At 38.8% G+C, this 20,428-nt stretch overlaps 1 protein-coding gene and 1 pseudogene across 22 annotated transcripts in view; both read left to right on the forward strand.

Moving 5' to 3' along the window:
• Positions 1 to 17,702, forward strand: LOC147515329 (pentatricopeptide repeat-containing protein At3g09040, mitochondrial-like). 21 transcript variants are annotated; one of them, XM_086586805.1, is made up of 13 exons: positions 1 to 5,055; positions 5,713 to 5,841; positions 5,939 to 5,998; positions 6,347 to 6,425; positions 6,720 to 6,864; positions 6,973 to 7,038; positions 7,186 to 7,244; positions 7,496 to 8,169; positions 8,629 to 8,877; positions 14,881 to 15,058; positions 15,171 to 15,325; positions 16,152 to 16,357; positions 17,215 to 17,702. In XM_086586805.1, the coding sequence occupies exon 1, from the start codon at positions 1,896 to 1,898 to the stop codon at positions 4,908 to 4,910; it is 3,015 nt and encodes a 1,004-aa protein (XP_086442931.1). In that variant the 5' UTR covers positions 1 to 1,895; the 3' UTR covers positions 4,911 to 5,055; positions 5,713 to 5,841; positions 5,939 to 5,998; positions 6,347 to 6,425; positions 6,720 to 6,864; positions 6,973 to 7,038; positions 7,186 to 7,244; positions 7,496 to 8,169; positions 8,629 to 8,877; positions 14,881 to 15,058; positions 15,171 to 15,325; positions 16,152 to 16,357; positions 17,215 to 17,702. The 21 variants fall into 21 exon arrangements, with proteins under 21 accessions (XP_086442931.1, XP_086442965.1, XP_086442942.1 ...); XM_086586839.1 differs by lacking the exon at positions 5,939 to 5,998 and having other exon boundaries at positions 17,215 to 17,289; positions 17,396 to 17,702; XM_086586816.1 differs by lacking the exon at positions 5,939 to 5,998 and having other exon boundaries at positions 7,496 to 7,636; positions 7,723 to 8,169.
• Positions 16,239 to 20,428, forward strand: part of LOC147515330 (dihydropyrimidinase-like) — a 6,643-nt pseudogene continuing 2,453 nt past the window's right edge. Inside the window, exons 1-10 of the transcript XR_015212976.1 lie at positions 16,239 to 16,294; positions 17,215 to 17,218; positions 17,679 to 17,879; positions 17,956 to 18,108; positions 18,253 to 18,304; positions 18,706 to 18,979; positions 19,115 to 19,335; positions 19,438 to 19,558; positions 19,994 to 20,081; positions 20,171 to 20,249. The product of XR_015212976.1 is annotated as a dihydropyrimidinase-like (transcript). The remainder of the gene's footprint in view (positions 16,295 to 17,214; positions 17,219 to 17,678; positions 17,880 to 17,955; positions 18,109 to 18,252; positions 18,305 to 18,705; positions 18,980 to 19,114; positions 19,336 to 19,437; positions 19,559 to 19,993; positions 20,082 to 20,170; positions 20,250 to 20,428) is intronic.

Genomic DNA, 20,428 nt, shown 5'->3' on the forward strand with positions numbered 1-20,428 from the left:
TCTACATGACAAGATCAATGATTTACTAGATGAACAAGATAGAGGATTACAAGAGGAGCTCTCACTAAGAATGATTTCTCACTAACACTCACAAATAATGTTCTCTCTCAAATCTCTCTTTTGTTCAAGGTTAAGTCTCTCAACTTTCTCACAAAGAAAAAGTCAGATCCAACCATCTCACAAAGATTTTTTTATTTATTTTTTTTTTCTCTCTATCTAATTTTCCCTGTATACGGTATGTGGATACTGAAATATCATGCTTGCTTCGGTAACTTGCGGCTGGAAAAAATAATTTGTCAGGATAAGTTTTCAACGTTTTCATATTCGGTGTTTCAATGCCGAAAATGCCTAGCTTTCTCGGTACCTAGCTGCTGGCTATGCCACCCATATTCGGTATCAAGCTGCTGCCTTCATGAAATCTCTATTTCCCAACAGTATGTCAATGAGTATTTCTCATTTAAAAGACTAGGGGCGTCAGTAGGTACCCGTTTATCCCAAACCGAAACCACAAAGTGCTTCGTTACTGCGCATGCCAAAACAAATATATCAAAATGCAAAATGCAAAGCATGCTGTGCATTACCCTAGATTTTAAGAATTTTATGAAGCCTTAAGTTGGATAATGCCATATAGCTGGCTAGCAGCGTAGTGTAACACGTTCAGTGCCCCTAGGGGGGGGGGTTCAAAATGTAGCTGAAAACATCACTTCAGACAACGTAATATGTAATAACAAATTTATTTGCCTTTAGAATGAAACAACTTCACATAATCACATAAACATTCCAAAGTAAAAAAAATAAGAAAACAAACAAGCAAACAAACAGATCACAAAAAACCTCACAATCTGAGCATGGAAAATATGTTACCAGCAAGTCAGCAACGAACTCACTTAGTTGTGCAAGGTATATAGCTGAACTGGCTCTGGAATGCTTACTGAAAAAGAGGTAGCAGCGCACGCTCAATACGATTTCCTTCATCTTCCTTTGAAGCGGGAAGCTCAATGAGCTCAAAATCCAGGCCGACCTCCAGGTGATCTGTCTGACTTGGTTCAATTACCTGCGATGTCACCACCGTTTCGACCTTCAGTGGTGGATCCTAGTGACATCTCTTGTGTCCCCCAAGAGCTTGACCTGTATGGAATATCTTGTGGCAAATCTTGCACTGATGAGTTCTCTCCCTCTTCTACTGCTTTTCCATTGGCCATTGCATAATTTTCTCTATGATTTGTCTCAGACGAATCATTGTTCCTCTTGTTATGGTTAGCCCTATAACCACCCAAGGCTTGGTGAGTAGGGAAGGACTGTCGAGTTTCCAAGTGTTAATATAGTGTTTTCATCCTTTCCAATGCCATATGAAAAATTGGCTCCAGTAGAGACCATGTTCACCAGTTTTTGATCCTCAATCCCAGGTCCAAGCTTTGCGATAGTTACTACGTTGGATAACTCTTCCTTCTCCTTCCAAGGTACACAATTGTTTTTGCTATGACCAGAATTGTTGACAGAGGAGTAGTGGGTTTTGTAGTAGACCATATATGCCTTTATAACGTAGGTGTTGGTCCTTTATAACCCTTATTGGTGCACAAGTCAGAAGTAGTCTAATTGGGCCGGTTTATCCGTGAGCGGAGCGAACATTTTGGGAGAAGGGGGGGTTATGCAGACAAAAACCAACTTGGTTGGTTTCTGTCTGTCTGTCCTCATCTCTTCCTTCTGTTTTTTCTCTTTTTGTCTCTCTCACTCTCCCTTTTCCTCTCCCTCTCCTTCTCCATCTCCACTCCTCCATCTTCCTCTCCCACTCCGCTCACCCCCACTGCTTAGCAGTATACTAGTTTAACAATGGGCCCATAAAAACCCTTTCCCTCTCTTTCTATTATTTTAATTACTGAAACAAAACAGAAGTAATGTGTTCCAAGTACCGCCTCAAAACCTTAACCAAACTCAACTTCTCAACATTCACTCTTCATTTGGATAATGACGCATATACCCATCTATTAAAATCTTGTTTACAACAATGTAAACTATTCCAAACACGTAAACTGCTCGACGAAATGCCACAAAGAAGAACACAAGCTAGAAAACACTGTAAAGTAATACATGGGCAGAGTGTGAAACTTGGGTTTGGGTTAAATGGGGATTTAGGCAATGCCATTGTTGATTTATATGCTAAATGTGGCGATACACATTTCGCATTACTAGCTTTTCATGGACTTGATAATAGAAATGTCACCTCGTGGAACTCGATATTTTCCATGTATTTGAGGTGTGGATTGGTTGAAGAGATTGGAAGGAGTTTTGGTTTGATGGGGAAGGAGAGTGTGAGGCCGAATCAGTTTACGTTTGCTTCGGTTTTGTCTGCTTGTGGGAGATTGATGGATGTTTGTCTTGGTAGGCAGGTTCATTGTTGTGTTATGAAGATGGGATTTGGATCAGATTCTTTTTGTGAAGGTTCGTTCATTGATATGTATTTTAAATGTGACTGTGTAAATGATGCGAGGCAAGTATTTGATGGAGCTGATTACCTTGATACTGTTTCTTGGACATCTATGATTGCTGGATATGTTCGGATTGGTTTCCCTGAGGAAGCTGTTAAATTGTTTAGTGATATGCAGAAGGTAGGCGGTACGCCTGACCAGGTAGCATTTGTTACTGTTATTAATGCCTGTGTTGGTCTAGGAAGACTAGATGAGGCCACTTCTCTGTTTAGTAAAATGCCTGAACCCAATGTTGTTGCATGGAATGTAATGATTTCTGGGCATGCTCAAAGTGGCTACGCAGGGGAAGCTATTGAGTTTTATCGATTTATGCGAGTATCAGGTGTGAAACCTTCGCGTTCCACGTTGGGAAGTGTGTTGAGTGCCATTGCTAATCTAAAAGCCATCAATGAGGGACAGCAAGTTCATTCTGAAGCAATTAGGCTAGGATTAGAATCTAATGTTTACGTGGGAAGTTCATTGATAAATATGTATTCCAAGTGTCAGATCATGGAATCTGCGAGTAACGTTTTCTATGCATTAGACAAGAAGAATATCGTGTTGTGGAATGCGATGCTTGGAGGTTATGCACAGAATGGGCATCATGTACAAGTATTGCAAATGTTCTCTAAACTGAGGGCTTCTGGCTTCCAACCCGATGGGTATACATATACTAGCATTCTCAGTGCATGTGCTTGCTTGGAATGTTTAGATGCTGGCAGACAACTGCACTCATTTATAATAAAGAGCAATCTGGAATGTAACTTATACGTGGGAAATGCGATGGTTGACATGTATGCTAAATCTGGTGATCTAAAAGATGCGAGACGTCTATTTGAACTTATCCAAGATCGAGATAATATTTCTTGGAACGCTATTATAGTTGGTTATGTGCATGAAGAAGATGAGGACGAGGCTTTAAATATGTTTAGAAGGATGAATATTACTAGGACTGTACCTGATGAAGTATCTTTGTCAAGTATACTCAGCGCTTGTGCAAATCTTCATGCTCTTGAGCATGGAAAGGAGGTGCATTGCTATTCGGTCAAATCCGGCTTTGACTTGAATGTATATGCCGGAAGTTCCCTGGTTGACATGTATGCTAAGTGTGGGGCCATGGAGAATGCGTGTAAGGTACTTGCTAGGATGCCCGAAAAGACTGTGGTCTCTAGGAATGCTCTGATTGCAGGGTATGTTCAGAACAACAATACCAAGGAAGCAATGAATCTGTTTCAAGAGATGCTGGAAGAGGGATTGAAGCCATCAAAGTTCACCTTTGCAAGCATTTTGGTTGCATGTAGTGGATCTTTAAAGAAGAATTTGGGAAAGCAGGTCCACTGTTATACACTGAAGTCTGGTGTTCTGCATGATGATGAATTTTTGGGCGTCTCCCTCCTGGGTGTGTACTTAAACTCCGATAGCATTGAAGATGCGAATAACCTGTTTATGGAGTATCAAAATCATAGGAGCAGGGTTTTGTGGACTGCTTTTATTTCAGGACTTGCGCAGAATAGTCACACTTGGGAAGCTTTATGTTTCTTTAGATCAATGCTAATGGATTACGCCCTGCCTGACCAAGCTACTTTTGTTAGTGTTCTTAGTGCTTGTGCTGGTTTGGTTGCGTTGAAAGAGGGAAGACAGGTGCATTGTCTTGCTGTTTGTACTGGCTTTAACTTGGATGAGTACACATGTAGTGCTCTTGTAGACATGTATTCAAAGTGTGGGGATGTGGGAAGTTCTGTTCAAATTTTTGAAGAAATGGACTGTAAGAAAGATGTTATTTCTTGGAATTCAATGATTGTTGGATTTGCAAAGAATGGTTATGCTGAGGATTCTCTCAGGATCTTTGACCAGATGAGGCACGCCTGCATAGAACCTGATGAAGTCACATTCCTAGGTGTTCTGACAGCCTGCAGTCATGCAGGAATGGTATCAAAAGGCCTTGAATACTTCAATAAGATGAAAAATTATCATGGGATTCAGCTAAGATTCGATCATTATGCCTGCATGATTGATCTACTTGGCCGGGGTGGGCTTCTCAAAGAAGCAGAAGAATTTATTGATGATCTAGCATTTGAACCTGATGCCATGGTTTGGGCTTCATTCCTATCATCTTGCAGATTACATGGGGACGAAATACGGGGACAACGTGCAGCTGAGAAGCTCATGCAGTTGGAACCTCAAAATTCTTCGCCCTATATATTACTCTCTAATATATATGCTGCATCGGAGAACTGGGACGGGGTAAACATGGTTAGGAAGTCAATGAGAGAAAATCGAGTAACTAAGTTGCCTGGCTGCAGCTGGATTGTAGTGGGAGAGAAGACTAATTCATTTGTTGCAGGGGACAAATTTCATCCTAGTGCGGGTGAAATCCATGCATTGTTGAAGGATTTGACCATTCTCACAAAGAAACATGATTCCATTTTGTATGATGAAGACTGATAGAAACGCCTATAGACGTAAAGCCTTCTTGGGTCAACATCCAGGAGCAACACCTAGTGTGCTTTGACTCATTGGGCTTAAATATGACGACCAAACAAGGACTAATCATATCTGAGGCTACAGGTGTTTCTGCTACATCTCAATGGTAACTTCTATTTTGTACACCGTACTCTATCATCGTTTTTTTGTTTCCTAGTAGACAAGCTTATTGGACATTTTGAATGCAGCTCCACATTGAAGTGGACTCAGGAATATTAAAATCCATATAGCCATATGCTTTCAGTGTGTTCTTTACTTTCCATTTTGGTGTTGTCGGATGCTCTTGAAGGCCATGGTGTTTTGGTATGTTGGCCTTTGCAGTGTTATATATGGTGCAAGTCCAAGTTAATACTAAAATCAAAGGCTGTAGAAAAAGATTTGATGCATTGTGTTATATATAGCTGTTTTATGCATGCCACCAAATAGTGATTTACTTTGAAATGTTTTCCTATATACCAAGCAGGGATGCTTATTACATCGCTGTGTAGGAAAAGAATATGAAGCAACCACTTGAAAATATGTCAGGGGGTAGAGAGTACTTATTCACAAATGTAGAACACAGTTGGATTTCGGAGATCACATTAACTGAAGAGGATTTGTGCTGAGAAGGCCACTTCTGTGACAATGACCTCCACTATGAGATCATTTTCATGGATGTTCAGCCCGTGGCTCGTCTCCTGTAGTCGTACAATCATGTGTTGTTTTGTGAATCCTATACTTAGTGTGTTTACATATATTTCCTGACTGTCAATTATTTTGTCAGGTATCCACATACGCCTGGTATCTGGACAAAAAGGAGGTAGAAGCCTGGAAACCCATTGTAGACACTGTCCATGCTAAGGATGCTACCTTCTTTTTCCAGCTTTGGCATCTGGGATGAGTTTCTAATATGGTATGATTTCAATCTGTGAAAAGCCAATAGAATTCTAAAAGAGGCATATGTGATGAATCAGGGACTAATTATTGGTAGTTATGATTGAATCACAAAGGAGATCATCCCCAGGACAATCAACTAAGTCAGACATTTCTAATCTTGTCAAAAGTTGTGGGTAAGTTTGGATTGTCCACATTTTTTCAACTCTTTTGATAAGGCTAATCATTTGCAATTAAGATAGTTTATGAGGATGATCTCCGTGGTAGGTAGATCATATCCATGAAAAGATCAGCCCCTAATTCACCATCTACGTCCACCTTTTGGAATTCAGGAATTTATGTCTAATTTCCAACACAAAATTTTCTTTTGTGTGGTTGGGGGGTTGGGTGTTGGAATGGCTACTTTAAAAATCCTTTTTATTGTTATTGGTGATACTACTTGGTTAAATTATCTTATTATTATAATCTTTTTTTTTAATATATCTTTTATTATTTATTATTTATTCTTAACTTTTGTGTGGTAGCTGTGGTCTGTTGTTGAGGTTTCAGTTCTAAAGCTTTGGGAACAAATGACTGATGCAACATGATTGTCTTAGCACATAGGTAAACTCCGTCAAACCAGAGTTTGTTGTGACATCTGAATTTGTCATTTTGTGATTCACTCGGTGTGTGTGTGTGTGTGTGTGTGTGGGGGGGGAAATGTCTGATGCAAAGGCTCTTTTTGATATCCTTAGCACATTGGTAAATTCCTTCAAACCAGAGTTTGTTGGGACATCTGATTTTGTAATTTCACTCGATGAGGATGGTCATACCTCTAATCTAATGTCTTGAAGAGATGCATTTCTATTTGTACGCATTGTTTGTTTTTGACAGTCTCTGTTTTTATGGTTTCTCAAGGTTTGGATCTATGAACACCCTATTGAAGCCAAGGAAGCTTGTGGCTCAGTGGGAACATTTGAGGTTAACAGAAAGTGCATGTCCCAAATATGTTGGTTTCTTCCTCGAAAGAATTTTCACAGAGGGTACCCTCATAAAAGTCAACGTAAGGCTAGCACTTCTTACCATCTGATAACTGTTATTTTTTTAAGATGCCCTGACTCGTAAGTCTAGATGAGAATTATATGCTTGGATTTGTACTCAATGAATGCAGTTGCGACACCCTTTTCAGACTAGAAGTTAAGAAGGGGTCCCTAATGCGCAACAAGGACTCCTAGTGGTATTTACAGAAAACACATTTTTTTTCTTTTCGTTTTCATTTTTGTGAACAGATAGAAGCACATGCAGAACCACCACACACACACTCTCACACAAAGGTGTACCGTTTCAGTTTCCCAAATGAGCGAAAAATCTTTTCTTGCTGCAGAGAAAGGCCTTCATTGGTACAAGCCTCTTCTGTGTTTTGAGGAACTGGAGATACTGCAGGTAAAGTTGAAATAGATACAATGCTTTTATTGCTTATTTTCCTTTGCAGCCTTGGTTTGATGATTCATACCTTCTTCTCTTGAGAAGGGTTTCAACAACTTTAAATGTGAACCATTCGATAAAAATGACTAATAGTTTTAGCTGGAATTCTCTAGGATAATTAGAGCATATAACAAACCCGTTGCATATGTGTTATACTAACTTCCCTTCAATTTCAAATGTCATTTCTCTTTAAAATGTCTGACATACAGTTGATATGAAGAACTACATTCAAGCCAGAATCAGCACTATTTAAGAGTTCAAGTGCTGACTGTTACATGATTGCACACATATTTGGTTGAGTTCAAATAATTCTCTTCATATCAGGATTCCATCTTCAGCATGTTGCCGAGGTTTGTGGATTAGTGGACTTCTGTTTTTCACTGTAACCATGAGTATTGTATCTTACTCATATCAAAGTTTCTGAATGTTTTGTTAGCTTTTATTCAATGAGTTACAGTGGTGATGCCTTCAATGGATGTAAGTTGCAACTACCAAATAGGTTTTCTTAAAGTAATTTGCACAACTCGCATGCACGACCACAAGTTAACTAGACACACATTCGATCTAGGTACATGCATTTTCCTCTTCTGAGTTCCTCCGTTCGTGCCTTTTTTTCTATTCAGTCAATTATTTTTCGTTGTATGCAGAAGATTGCTTCAGTCTTAAGTTTTGTCTTTATTATATATACGTTCTAAGGATATAGATCATCTGATAATGAATGGTAAACTTCACTGATAGACCGACAATATGTTTTTTACTAAATTACGTGTTTTTGCTATAGATACTAATATACTATTCCAATATATAGAAAGAAACATTATGAAAATGTCTGGGGTTCTCTACAAAGTATTTGCAAATGGTATGTGTATTGCCTTAGGCGTAGGCATAGCTAGTAATTCGCCGAATTATTCACGAATTATTCGCGAATTATAAGGTTTGGCGAATAAAACGAATAATTCGGCGAATTTTTGAATGATACGGTTTAATTCGCGAATTGGTTGGGTCGGGCTTATAATTGCGAATTATTCGCGAATTATTCACGAATTATAAGGTTTGGCGAATAAAATGACATTTGTATTATTTTTTCATGAATAAAATTGTAAAAATAAAAATAAAAACGTTATATACTTATATATCAAAATTTTAAATGTAAAATATATAGCGAATTTTAAAGAAATATATTAAGTATTATACCCGTTTAAAACATTATATCGTATTTTTACTGTTAGCGTTTTATTGGACCGAATATTTAAAAGTATTATTGTTGAAAATTTCGAATCTTATGCGAATAATTGACGTATCGAACTTTTGCCGTCCACGAATTTACTAGCTATGGGCGTAGGTGTGTATGAAGTGGGGGAGCATGATGAAATTTCTTTCTTAACAACCAGATTTGTTGGTCAGGCCATTCAAGTAATGTTTACCATTGGATAATTGTTAAGCCTAAAGAATATCTTTGTCAAACAATGGACGTACCTAACTGCCCCTGCCCAAGGAAGGAAACAATCCATATCGGATGGATTTCCCCACCAAACTTCGATGCTTCACGACATTATCTGGATTACATTGTGGACATTAGGCACTAAAATTTGTGAGTAAACTTTCTACACCTCTATTACGTTTGATTTGATTTGTTAAACCAAAACTTGTTTTTCTACAATATTGACGTTCTTCACTAATGTCTCATCATTCTATTGTATCTAGTTAGTTTTGGTTAATCAAAGGGCAAGAGTTAGAAGAAGAAAGAAAGAGAGGTAGAGAAGGAGAAGAGTGGCTTTCTTGCATGGCCACAATATCTCAGAATTTATATAGTTTATATTTAACCTAAGGCTCCTCTTAACCTAATAGGGTGTGGGCCATGATCCAGTGGTCCCACACCTATTACACCCGTCCAAAACTCCCCCTCAAGCTGGAGCATATAAATCAAATATGCCTAGCTTGGAACATAACATATTAAGGATTACTTTCGACTTCGTGGCCATTGAAGATATCACCTAACTGATCTTCAGATTTGACATAGGGAGTAGCAATCAATTTACGCATCAAAAGGTCTCGGATAAAATGGCAATCAACTTCAATGTGTTTGGTGCGCTCATGAAACACAGGGTTATTGGCAATGAAGATTGCAGCTTGATTATCACAGTACATCTCCATAGGCTGACGAGAACGTATCCCAAAGTCATAAAGCAAAGACCGAACCCACAACATTTCACTAGCGGTATGTGCCATAGCACGATACTTTCGACCCTCGACTAGATCGAGCAACCACACTCTGTTTCTTGCTACGCCATGTGACAAGATTACCACCAACAAAGGTGCAATAACCGGATCTAGATCGTCTATCCATGATGCTACCTGCCCAATCGGCATCGGAATATCCAGAAATCAACAAATTTGAAGAACGCGGTAAATCAAACCTCGCCGGGAGCACCTTGAGATATCTCAAAATGCGGATTCTGGCGTCCCAATGAGGCTGCCTAGGAGCATGCATGAACTGACTCACAACTCCAACAGCAAAGGTGATGTCCGGACGAGTGGTAGTTAAATAAATAAGACGACCAACCATGCGGCGATAGCGACCGGGATCTGGGGAAAACCACCCTGCGTAGCATCTAGTTTTATATTTTGGATCCATGGGAGTGTCAACGTGTCGAGCCAAGAAGCCCAAAGATCGGAAAAGAATATCTAACACGTATTTTCTGCGTGATAATGTAACACCGTCCTTGGACCGTGCTACCTCAATGCCAAGGAAATAACGAAGAAGACCCAAGTCTTTGGTATGAAACCGTAGCAAGGTGAGCTTTCAAGTTTGCGATACCGGTAGAATCACTCCCTGTAATGATGATGTCGTCTACATACACAATCAATAGGATAGTACCCCCGATAGAAGCGACCGAACAAACACCGAGTGGTCGAGGATGACCGCTTAAAAGCCATATCGAAGTAAGATCGAAAGCTGAATTTATCAAACCAGCCCCAGGCGATTGCTTCAACCCGTAGATAGCTTTCTTGAGGCGACAAACCATATGCTCATTTCGGACAAAAAGTAACACGGAGGTTGATCCATGTACACTTCCTCTTGAAGGTCTCCATGTAAGAAGGCATTTTAATATCAAAATCGGGTACATCGGCCGGTTATAGTGGGACCAACAACGGATATTAAAATTCGCGATAGAGTCTAAACGAAAGCAACCGAGAAAACGTCTCCATATAATCCACCCCATAAGTTTGTGTATACCCCTTTGCTACCAGCCTTGCTTTAAGACGTTCAATTGAACCATCTGGTAGATGTTTAATTGTATAAACCCATCGACATCCAACAGTTTTCTTCCCAGTGGGAAGATGAACAAGTTCCCAAGTAAGATTGGTACGAAGGGCATCTATCTCCTCATTCATGGCAAGCTTCCACCCTGGTGAAGTAAGAGCCTGTGTATAGGAAGTAGGAACAGACACAGTAGACAAAGCAGCAACAAAGGAATGGAAAGATGGAGATAGGCGATGTAAAGATACAAAGTTGGAGAGCGGGTGTTGGGTGCAATGGCGAGTACCTTTCCTTTGAGCAATTGGTATATCAAGATCAGAAGGAGGAATTTCTGGTGGGGGCTGTGATTGTTCAACTATTGGAGCCTTTGAGACAACCGAAGAAGGATTGGTGCAATGGCGAGTACCTTTCCTTTGAGCAATGGGTACATCAAGGTCAAGCTCAGGAGGGATCTCTAGCGTAGACTGTGATTGTTCAACAGTAGGTGCTTGTGAGATTACCGAATTTTCAACTCTAGGTGTTTTGACACATGAAGGAACCTCATGTGAGGACTGTGATTGTTCAACGGCGGTACCTTTGAGAGCTCATGACAATTCTTTTACGCCGATAAAACCTGAAATGGGCGGAGTTACTGTGGGTGGAGGTGGAGAACATTGCATGTGGAGACAGAGACACCGTAGATGGAATCATTGGCAGCAAGAACTCCCGGGCCGAGGAGACCAAGTCAAGATATCATAAATCCGACCGATTGGACGAAAAATACGGAGTTGACTCAAAAAGGTAACGTCAAGACTAACAAAATAGCGACGAAGTCGCAGGAGAATAACATCGATACCCTTTTTGGGTATGAGGGTAGCCAAGAAAGACACACTTGGTAGAGCGAGGAGCTAGTTTATCTTGACCGGGACCTAAGTTATGAACAAAGGCTACACAACCAAACACCCGTGGTGATAAGGCGAATGGATTTTGGGAAGGATAAAGTAAAGAGAAAGGACTCTTTCGACCCAAGACGAGAGATGGTATTCGATTAATGAGGTAGCATGCGCGATGGGGACGACATCAGCAAAAAAGGTTTTGGGAACATGTGTAGTGAACATTAAAGTCGCGGGCTACATCCAACAAGTGTCTATGTTTACGCCACGACACCATTCTGGCGAGGCGCGAATGTGGACAAGTGGACTGATGAATAATGCCTCTTTCAAAGACAAAAGGCTTGGAGAGTAGTACTCTAGCATATTCAAGAGCGTTATCCGAGCCTTAAAAATCTTAATTTTTTGTCAAATTGCGTCAAAATCTCATTGTAAAATGACATAAAAACATGAGGTAATTCAGATCTATCTTTTAATAAAAACAACCGAGTCATGCGAGAAAAATCATCCACAAAGATAACAAAATAAGAATAACCAAGAGTGCTTTTTATGCGAGCAGGACCCCAAATATCGGTGTGTATAAGATCAAAAGGACTTCGATTGACGTTGAACACCACGACTAGGAAAAGAATCTGCGGTGGTGCTTGCCTAATTGACAAGCATCACATTCCAATACGCATTAATCGGACTCAAATGTGGAATTAACACCCTTAACCTATCAACCGACGGATGACCTAACCGACAATGCCACCGGTAGGCGTAAACCGGAAGCACTCAAAGTGAAGGTGAACTTGACTTTGCAAACATCTAGATAATATAACCCATTTTTTTTTTCATGCCCCGAACCAATCACAGTCCTCGTCGTGAGATCCTGAAATACACAAGACGTTGGGGTAAATGTTATGGAACAATTCATGGACTTGGTCAATTTGCTCACGGATAACAAATTAAATGGAAATGTTGGAACATATAAACCAGATTTTAAAGTTAAATTCTTAGTGGGTTGTAAGACTCCAGTTCCAAGAACCGGTCGAGAGGATCCATCAGCAAGAATAATATTGGATTGAGAAGGCACAAAATGATCAAAATGAGATATATTACCAGCCATGTGAGAGCTTGCACCAGAATCAATCACCCATGATGAGGGTGAAGTACCCATAAATGTTGTATTACCTGAATCAGCAAGTGTTGCCGTTGCAGGAACATGATTAGAAAGCGGCAGATTTGAAAGTTGGTGAACAATTTGATGCAGTATCTCATCACGCGTACCGGCAGATGAAGAAGCTGGGGGGACAGCTCCCGCTAAGGGAACAAAAGCATTAGAAGTATAAGATTCCTCAAAAACTTGATTAGCCCACTCAGGTTTGCCATATTTCTTCCAACACCTGTCCTCCAAGTGGTTAGTTCGACCACAAAAGGTACATTTTAGATTACCCAGGTTACCTCGGCCTCCACGACCGCCACCACGTATACTACCACGACCACCACCACGGTCGCCACGAACACTACCATGACCACTACCACTACCACGGCCTCCACGAAATCCTGAAGAAATCAGTGCTGAACTCTCCATAGGGTGTGGTAAAGTCACTACGTTTTCCTGTTTCTTCCTCATGAGTCGAGAAAGAGCTTGAGAGGCCATGGGTATGGTCTCACCAGCAAGAATTTGGTCCTTAAATGCAGTATACTCAGAATTGAGACTATGTAAGAACATCATAGTCTGCATTTGATCTCGTTGTTCCTTCTGAATCTTAAGATCCGTGGTGTAAGGGTGATAAACAAGCCATTCATCCCAAAGTCCCTTAAACTTGCTAAAATGCTCATTAATAGATGCACTTTCTGCTTGTTTCAAGTCAAACATAGTCGAGAACAGATCATGAATTTTGGTGACATTATTTTCTTGAGAGTACATCTCGTGTAGAGAAACCCAGATTTTCTTTGCTGTGTCAAGCAACTGCACATTCACAGCCACATACGGCTCCATACTATTCCAAAGCCGAAGTCATTACCATTGAGTTTTCAGCAAACCAATCATCATATCCTGAGTCCTGTTTATCCGGTGGTTCATCATTAACATACTTGAGTTTCCTCTTTCCAATCAAAAAGTGTGAGATAGCGTGCTTCCAGGTAAGATAATTGCGTCCATTAAGCTTGACAGACGTAAGAGACTTACCAACATACGAGAAATCATCAACAGGAGGCAAGATAGACTGGGCAGTTTTGGGTTCAGCCATAGTGCAAAACAGTAGCTCTCAAAAAGAAAAAAAAAATGTAGCAAACGCGATAAGGAAGCACTAGACGACAATAATCAGATCACTAATCCAACAATCCATAGATACCCTATCATACCATCAAGTCGGAAAAAAAAAAAAAAAACAACAACGAGAGAGGCAGATTGAACAATATCAGTAGAGTATCATCATAGGATAAAGATCCAAGTTTGGAGCAGATTGAACAAGGGAGAGGAATTCCTCCCCCTGTTAGGTGGAAGGGAGAGAAGAGATTTGATAGAGGAGACTGCTCCGATACCAAGTTAGTTTTGGTTAATCAAAGGGCAAGAGTTAGAAGAAGAAAGAGAGGTAGAGAAGGAGAAGAGTGGCTTTCTTGCATGGCCACAATATCTCAGAATTTATATAGTTTATATTTAACCTAAGGCTCCTCTTAACCTAATAGGGTGTGGGCCATGATCCAGTGGTCCCACACCTATTACACCCGTCCAAAATATCTAAATCAGTTTTCTAAAATTGATTTTATTGTTTCTTTTTTCTTTTTCTTTTTTTTATGAATCTATTGACAGTATTGAATGTAACAACACTATGTGAGGTGCTGAACAATTTCTGAACCGGGCTAGGAGTTTCTCTGCATCAATCCACCTTAGTGTGCTAGATATGCTACTAAGAATAAAATTATGAGTTACCACATTGTATTGGCACCCATTAGATGGCATGTTATTCTTTAATTTGATCATTTCATTTTTTCTATAAGCATAAGATTTGAGTGGGATTTCAACATAGTAAAATTTAAGAATAATAATCTTATGTGTATTCCATGATGCACTTGGTAATTGATTTGATAGTGATCCCTACACAATTGATAGCCCAGTATATGCTTTGATATGTAAGCTATCTATTTAATTTGTTTTGGAAGCCGTTTAATTGTTTGAAAAGGTTTTCAACAATTCTCAGCATAGGGAAAAAATGGTGCATGCTTAGAGGCTACCAAAAATCAGGATTTAAGAAGGCAAATAAAGTTTTTTTAGGAGCTTCGAAATCTGACAATGGTATACGCGCTTTCATTGCCGTAGCTTACAACCATTCAAGACATTAATTTCATTGTCGTAGTTTAATATAGAAATTGCACACAAACTGTTAGGTAGGTACTCAACATATAAAAAAATCTTTGACATTGCACTGTGAGTATGTCATGGATTCATTCTTCATGACTGCTTTATTTGATCAAGCAGGAGTTAACTTCCTACATGAATCAACTTTTGTACAAGCAGAGGAATACATACCCACGGTTATATATATACACAGTTCGTTTGTACTGGTGGAATTCGTTATTGTAGCAACACGTTACTATTCAATTAACGCAAACAAATAATAACTCAACACCTGCGAATAGCTACAATGAGTCTGAAGGTTAGAATTTCTAACCCCTTACCCCTTCCTTTCTTTATTGAATATCTTGAATGATTAACCTCCTTATGAATAGTGTTAGTTTGGTCATAATGTATTCTTCCTCTCATTTCAGTTGCAATATCATATCAAGCATTTTTCAGGAGAATCAGTGGTGAAGTTTAAGCTTGATATTATATTGTCTCGCTGGAGTCTATGTTAATGTCTATGGTTTACTTTGGCTATTAGCTCTAAACATCAGCTAATAGAGTTTTTGTTATCAATCTGAAGGTATTTGTTTATTTGTAAGCTTGAAGGCATTTAGTTACTTTATCACAAAGCTTTTTTTTTCCTACTTTATTAGTAAACTTGAAATTTTTAATTTTTTCTACATATGATTTTCAATGGGGATATATATTTTCAAAAGTCACTAGACATTCCTTAGTGAAGTTTAGGTGTGTGTCTATGATTTCTTAGGCTTTCCATTCTTTAAAGCACAATCCAAAAGTGGTTTGAGGTTTTGCGAAAATTCCTCCCACTTGAAAAACAGAAATGTTTGTTTTATTGTATTTATTTATTATTTATATTTGTATCATTGTTTCCCAAGTAAGTAACAAATTTATATTAAAATGAGAAATGTATTCAGCCAAGCATAGGCCTTAGTCCCTAGAGAACCAGAGTGCCCACTTAGCATTGAGTTTCTGAATCTCACATTAGTTTTTTTGGGGTCCTCCACTTAATATAAGAAGGGAGGTCTGTCAACAAAGGACTGAAATACATTAGGACCTAAAGAAACACCATAGTCTGCCTTCTTATCAGTTGAGAAGTTTTTTTTTTTAAAGGTTTGGCAGACATCAGTTGAGAAGTTGACCTCTCTGTAGGTTGAATAGATCTTTAACACTAAAGCAGCAAGTGAACTTAGCTCTCCTAAACTTTGAATTTTTTTGAAGAGTTCAAAAAGCCCCATGCCATCTTCCTCACAAGTGCAACATTTGTCTCAGTCATATTATAAATCAATGTTATATAGTTGATATTTCTTTCATTTTAAAGAATACTTTTCACAATTGCGTGATTTTCAACTCCACTGACCATACAAAATGTCTCTTTTCTTTTTTAGGAAACGAAAAACTATCTGTTAGTAAATTTGGGAAAGGGGTACTCAGATTCAGTTGGAGTAGTTGATCTTTGTGGTGGATCTATCCATATGGCTTATGCTATTTCAAAAAAGGATGCTGCAAAGTCTCCAAACCCATCATATGGGTAGGATACTTACGCGAAGGAGTTGTTTTGGAAAGGAGCCAAATATTACCTTTATGTTCACAGGTTTGCTTCTTGCTTAATTCTTGCATAATAGATTTTGTGTTGGGACAGTTGGTAAATAAAGTAGGTAAACTTGATAATCTTGGCTCAACCACAAGTCATGGAAGAAGCACTCACCATCTACAAGGAAGTAAGGGCAAACATAAGATTTATCAATTATCTAGACAGTCGGTTTCTTTTAACTTTTGTAGCATATTCCCTGAAAATAGTTCTGTTGACATAAATAATATGAAGAATGACATGGTACATACTCAATATACTCATATGGTTGTTGATGAAGAGGTGTTTTTGTAGTTAGCAACATATGTATTTGTAGGTGGTACAAAGTTAGACTATAGGTGGCGATTCTTTTTACAATGACTGAATTGTCGAAAAAAATGATGAAGGTGGTTCTAATTCAATGTGGTGGCGGAATTTGGCTTAGATTTTCTAATCGACTTCGTGTGGAATATATATATATAGTTTATAGTGATGAACTGGCCGGGAATGGTAGACTTTATGTGGAATATTTATATATTTCCGCAATGTTTTTTAACGTGCACGAAGTATGAGCTATTACTCTGACTTATTTGACATGACTGAGCACCCTACATGCCTTGTCAACCTATTTGTATGCTTATACAAGGCATAGATCGAGATGATTGTTTTAATGGAGAGTTGCATTTTTTTTATATTTATTACGTAATGATTGTAAGGTGTATTACTGTATTTGCATACTTTTTGTATGCAGAATTCTATCACTCTTTTCATAGTATTCATGTCTTATTATTAAAAAGTTTATGAACATATTCTTTCCAAAGAATTCACATCTTACTCTTTTTTACCTAACATACTCTTTCTACTTTTTCCCTTTTTTGCAGACAGGTGTGAAACATGGTTAATCGGTGCCCTAAACAGACCCATTCCATTTCCATCCATTTCACAAGTTGGAACATGTACAAAGACTTGCATATCTACTATATACCAATACCCAACAACTTGGATTTTACATACACATGCATGCAAGAAGAATAAACCATGCCCAAGTTTTGATTTGTGCAGGATTCTGCAGAGCATTTGGATGTTTGACTTGTTTTGTAGCAGTTGCGATACCATTGATATAAATGTCTTGGCAGCTATAATTGGCCGGTTTGATAGCATTACCTGTCACACTTGCATATCCATGTTTCATATGGACTGCTATTAAGAAACCAGAAAGATTTAGTGCATTGGAGTACATTAATTTGATACTTGCGAGTTTAGGGGTGGTTATTGGTATCTCAGTTTCTGCTGGACACATTAAGAGTGAAATACACACCGTTATGTACGCTTCTTCAAGCCTTAGGAAGGTTCAAACATAGTGTTCAAAGGAGATCGATTTCTCCTTCTCCTCCTCAAACCCTCATCATCACCACTTCCACAAACCTCTAGTACCAAACCAGTCTCCTCGAGATGCTCATACCAATGTACCACTCTCTTTTTCCTACCACTTATTCTCCTTGCTTTTCTCCAAATCCAACTCTCAGAATCAAACCAGATACCAGAGGTATATTAAACTTCAGTAATTAGTCTAGGGGTAGTTTTTTATGTGGGTATTTGATTTTGATTATTGGTTTGTGTAGGTTTGTGATGTTTATGGAGATTTTGAGTGTGGGTCATCTTCGTCGTCGAAGTTGTTGATCAAAGGAGGGACTGTTGTGAATGCTCATCATCAAGAACTTGCTGATGTTTATGTTGAGAATGGAATTATAGTCACTGTGCAACCTAACATCAAGGTACTGTAATAAATAAGGTTATTTTAGTTCGTGCCCCTTTGAGAGTGTGTTTAGTTAGTAAGGCACCCTTGCATTTGCTTAACTTAGCAATGATTTGTTGATTCCCTGCAATTAGTGTGGATATAATTTAGTTGCATTTTACAGGTCGGTGATGATGTAACTGTTCTCGACGCAACTGAGAAATATGTCATGCCAGGTGAATCTCTTTGTTTTTTTTTGAACTTTGAGGTATAGGAGAACAAGTTGAATATTATTAACTTTATAGCAGAAATTTATGTCATATTGTTCTAGTTAGAACTTTGCCATAGCTATTTGCTTATAAATAACAGATTTGTCCTCCTCAATGCGTCTTATGGACATGAGGCGTCCTAGGAATTATTCGTTACCAGAGAATTGATGTTGTCGTCTTTCCTACATATGTTCCTCCTACCTTATACATGTAAACCAATGACTTGTACACTTGTACTTAATATATATTAAAAGGGTTTAAGTCCTCTTATCTCTGGTCAGCATAATCAATCTACTAAATTATGTACTTATTAAAAAATAAATTTTACCCTGATAGAGTTTGGAATTATTTGTTTCTGATGAGAGCAGGAGGTATCGACCCACACACACACCTGGCGATGAAGTACAAGAATACTGAGAGTGTTGATGATTTCTTCAATGGTCAAGCTGCTGCGTTAGCTGGGGGAACATGCAACAATGCACATCGATTTTGTTATACCAGTAAATGGAAGTCTATCTGCGGGTTTCGAAGGGTATACAAAAAAAGCACAAAGATCATGCATGGATTATGGTTTCCATATGCCCATCACAAAATGGGATGAAGTAGTTGCAAGAGACATGGAGATCATGGTCAGGGAAAAAGGTTAGCATGGTTCGCTGTTAGAGTGTACTTTTGATTTTTGTCACCATGCTTATGTTGAAGCACCAGTACGTGCTGGGTAATCTAGCTTTCTTTTTCTTGATTACACCATCTAAAGGTTCCATTTCTGACTTGTAGGTATCAACTCTTCCAAGTTCTTTCTAGCCTACGAAGGGGTTGTTATGGTCAGCGATGAACTTCTGCTGCAAGGCTTCAAAAAGTGCAAGTCTTTTGGTGCCTTGGCCATGGTTCATGCAGAGAATGGAGATGCTGTTGCTGAAGGGCAGATAAGGATGATAGATCTTGGCATCACAGGTCCAGAGGGACATGCACTCTCTAGGTCACCTGTGATAATCTTTGTTTTTGTTGCTCTCATGAGCAATCTTGCGAATATTTGTGAATATTTGCAGGATGACGCACATAAAACATGTACCTGACATAATTAATTCTATGCAAATCAGCTGGAAGGAGAGGCCACATCTAGAGCTATTCGTTTGGCGGCGTTTGTTAATACACCCCTTTATGTAGTCCATGCCAGGAGTATTGATGCAATGGAAGAGATAGCCAAGGCTCGAAAATCTGGTGAGAGTCCTTTTGTCTTTGATTTTCTGAGTTTGCCTTTTAGATTTATTGACGTCAATGAAGTATTGGTTGGGAGTCTTTTGTTTTGAGTTGGATGTGAAATATGCACATGTTAACAAATATTAGACCTGAACCATGGTTTTACGAATAGAAGCATGTTATATCACTTGGAAACGAGTTGAAGGTTAAGCTTTGTAATGTTCTTCAGATTGGTGAAGATATGGCTTGCAAATGTAATTGTAGTCAAGATTTTCACCTTAAATCATTCCCATTTTGCAGATGTTTTTGGAGGAGCTTTATTTATTGATACATGTTTGGAGAAACTTAGTTATTATAGGCATGCCTTCAGCACTTGTTTATATGCAAATCACTTTACAGACAACTCTGGGACTTTGATGTAAGAAATCACTAATATTCTTTAACTTCAAAATGCAGGACAAAGAGTTGTTGGTGAACCAATAGTGTCGGGACTGGTTCTGGATGATTCTTGGCTTTGGGACAATGATTTCACCACTGCAGCAAAGCAAGAACCCGTATACCTTTAAGTTTTTCATTGTTTCTCAATCAGTATTTGAAGTATTTCCAAACAACCCGTGATTTTCATTGCTCCAGGTATGTCATGAGTCCTCCAATAAGGAAACTTGGACATGGTAAAGCACTTCAAGCTGCCCTTTCAACCAGAATTTTGAAGGTTACATTTTCTTTGGCCGATATTTTGAAATTAAGCACATTTGCCTCATATGTCTTTTTGGCTTCAAAAGTATCTAGTAGGAAAAAGGCATTAAGTCCAATATCTCAGGGGAAAGATATTCCACAAATATTTTATCGCGACAAAACCAAAAAAAGAGAGAGTATGTACTGTCCATGTAT

This window comes from Coptis chinensis, chromosome 2 (assembly GCF_015680905.1).
Source record: "Coptis chinensis isolate HL-2020 chromosome 2, ASM1568090v1, whole genome shotgun sequence".
Lineage (NCBI taxonomy): Eukaryota > Viridiplantae > Streptophyta > Magnoliopsida > Ranunculales > Ranunculaceae > Coptis > Coptis chinensis.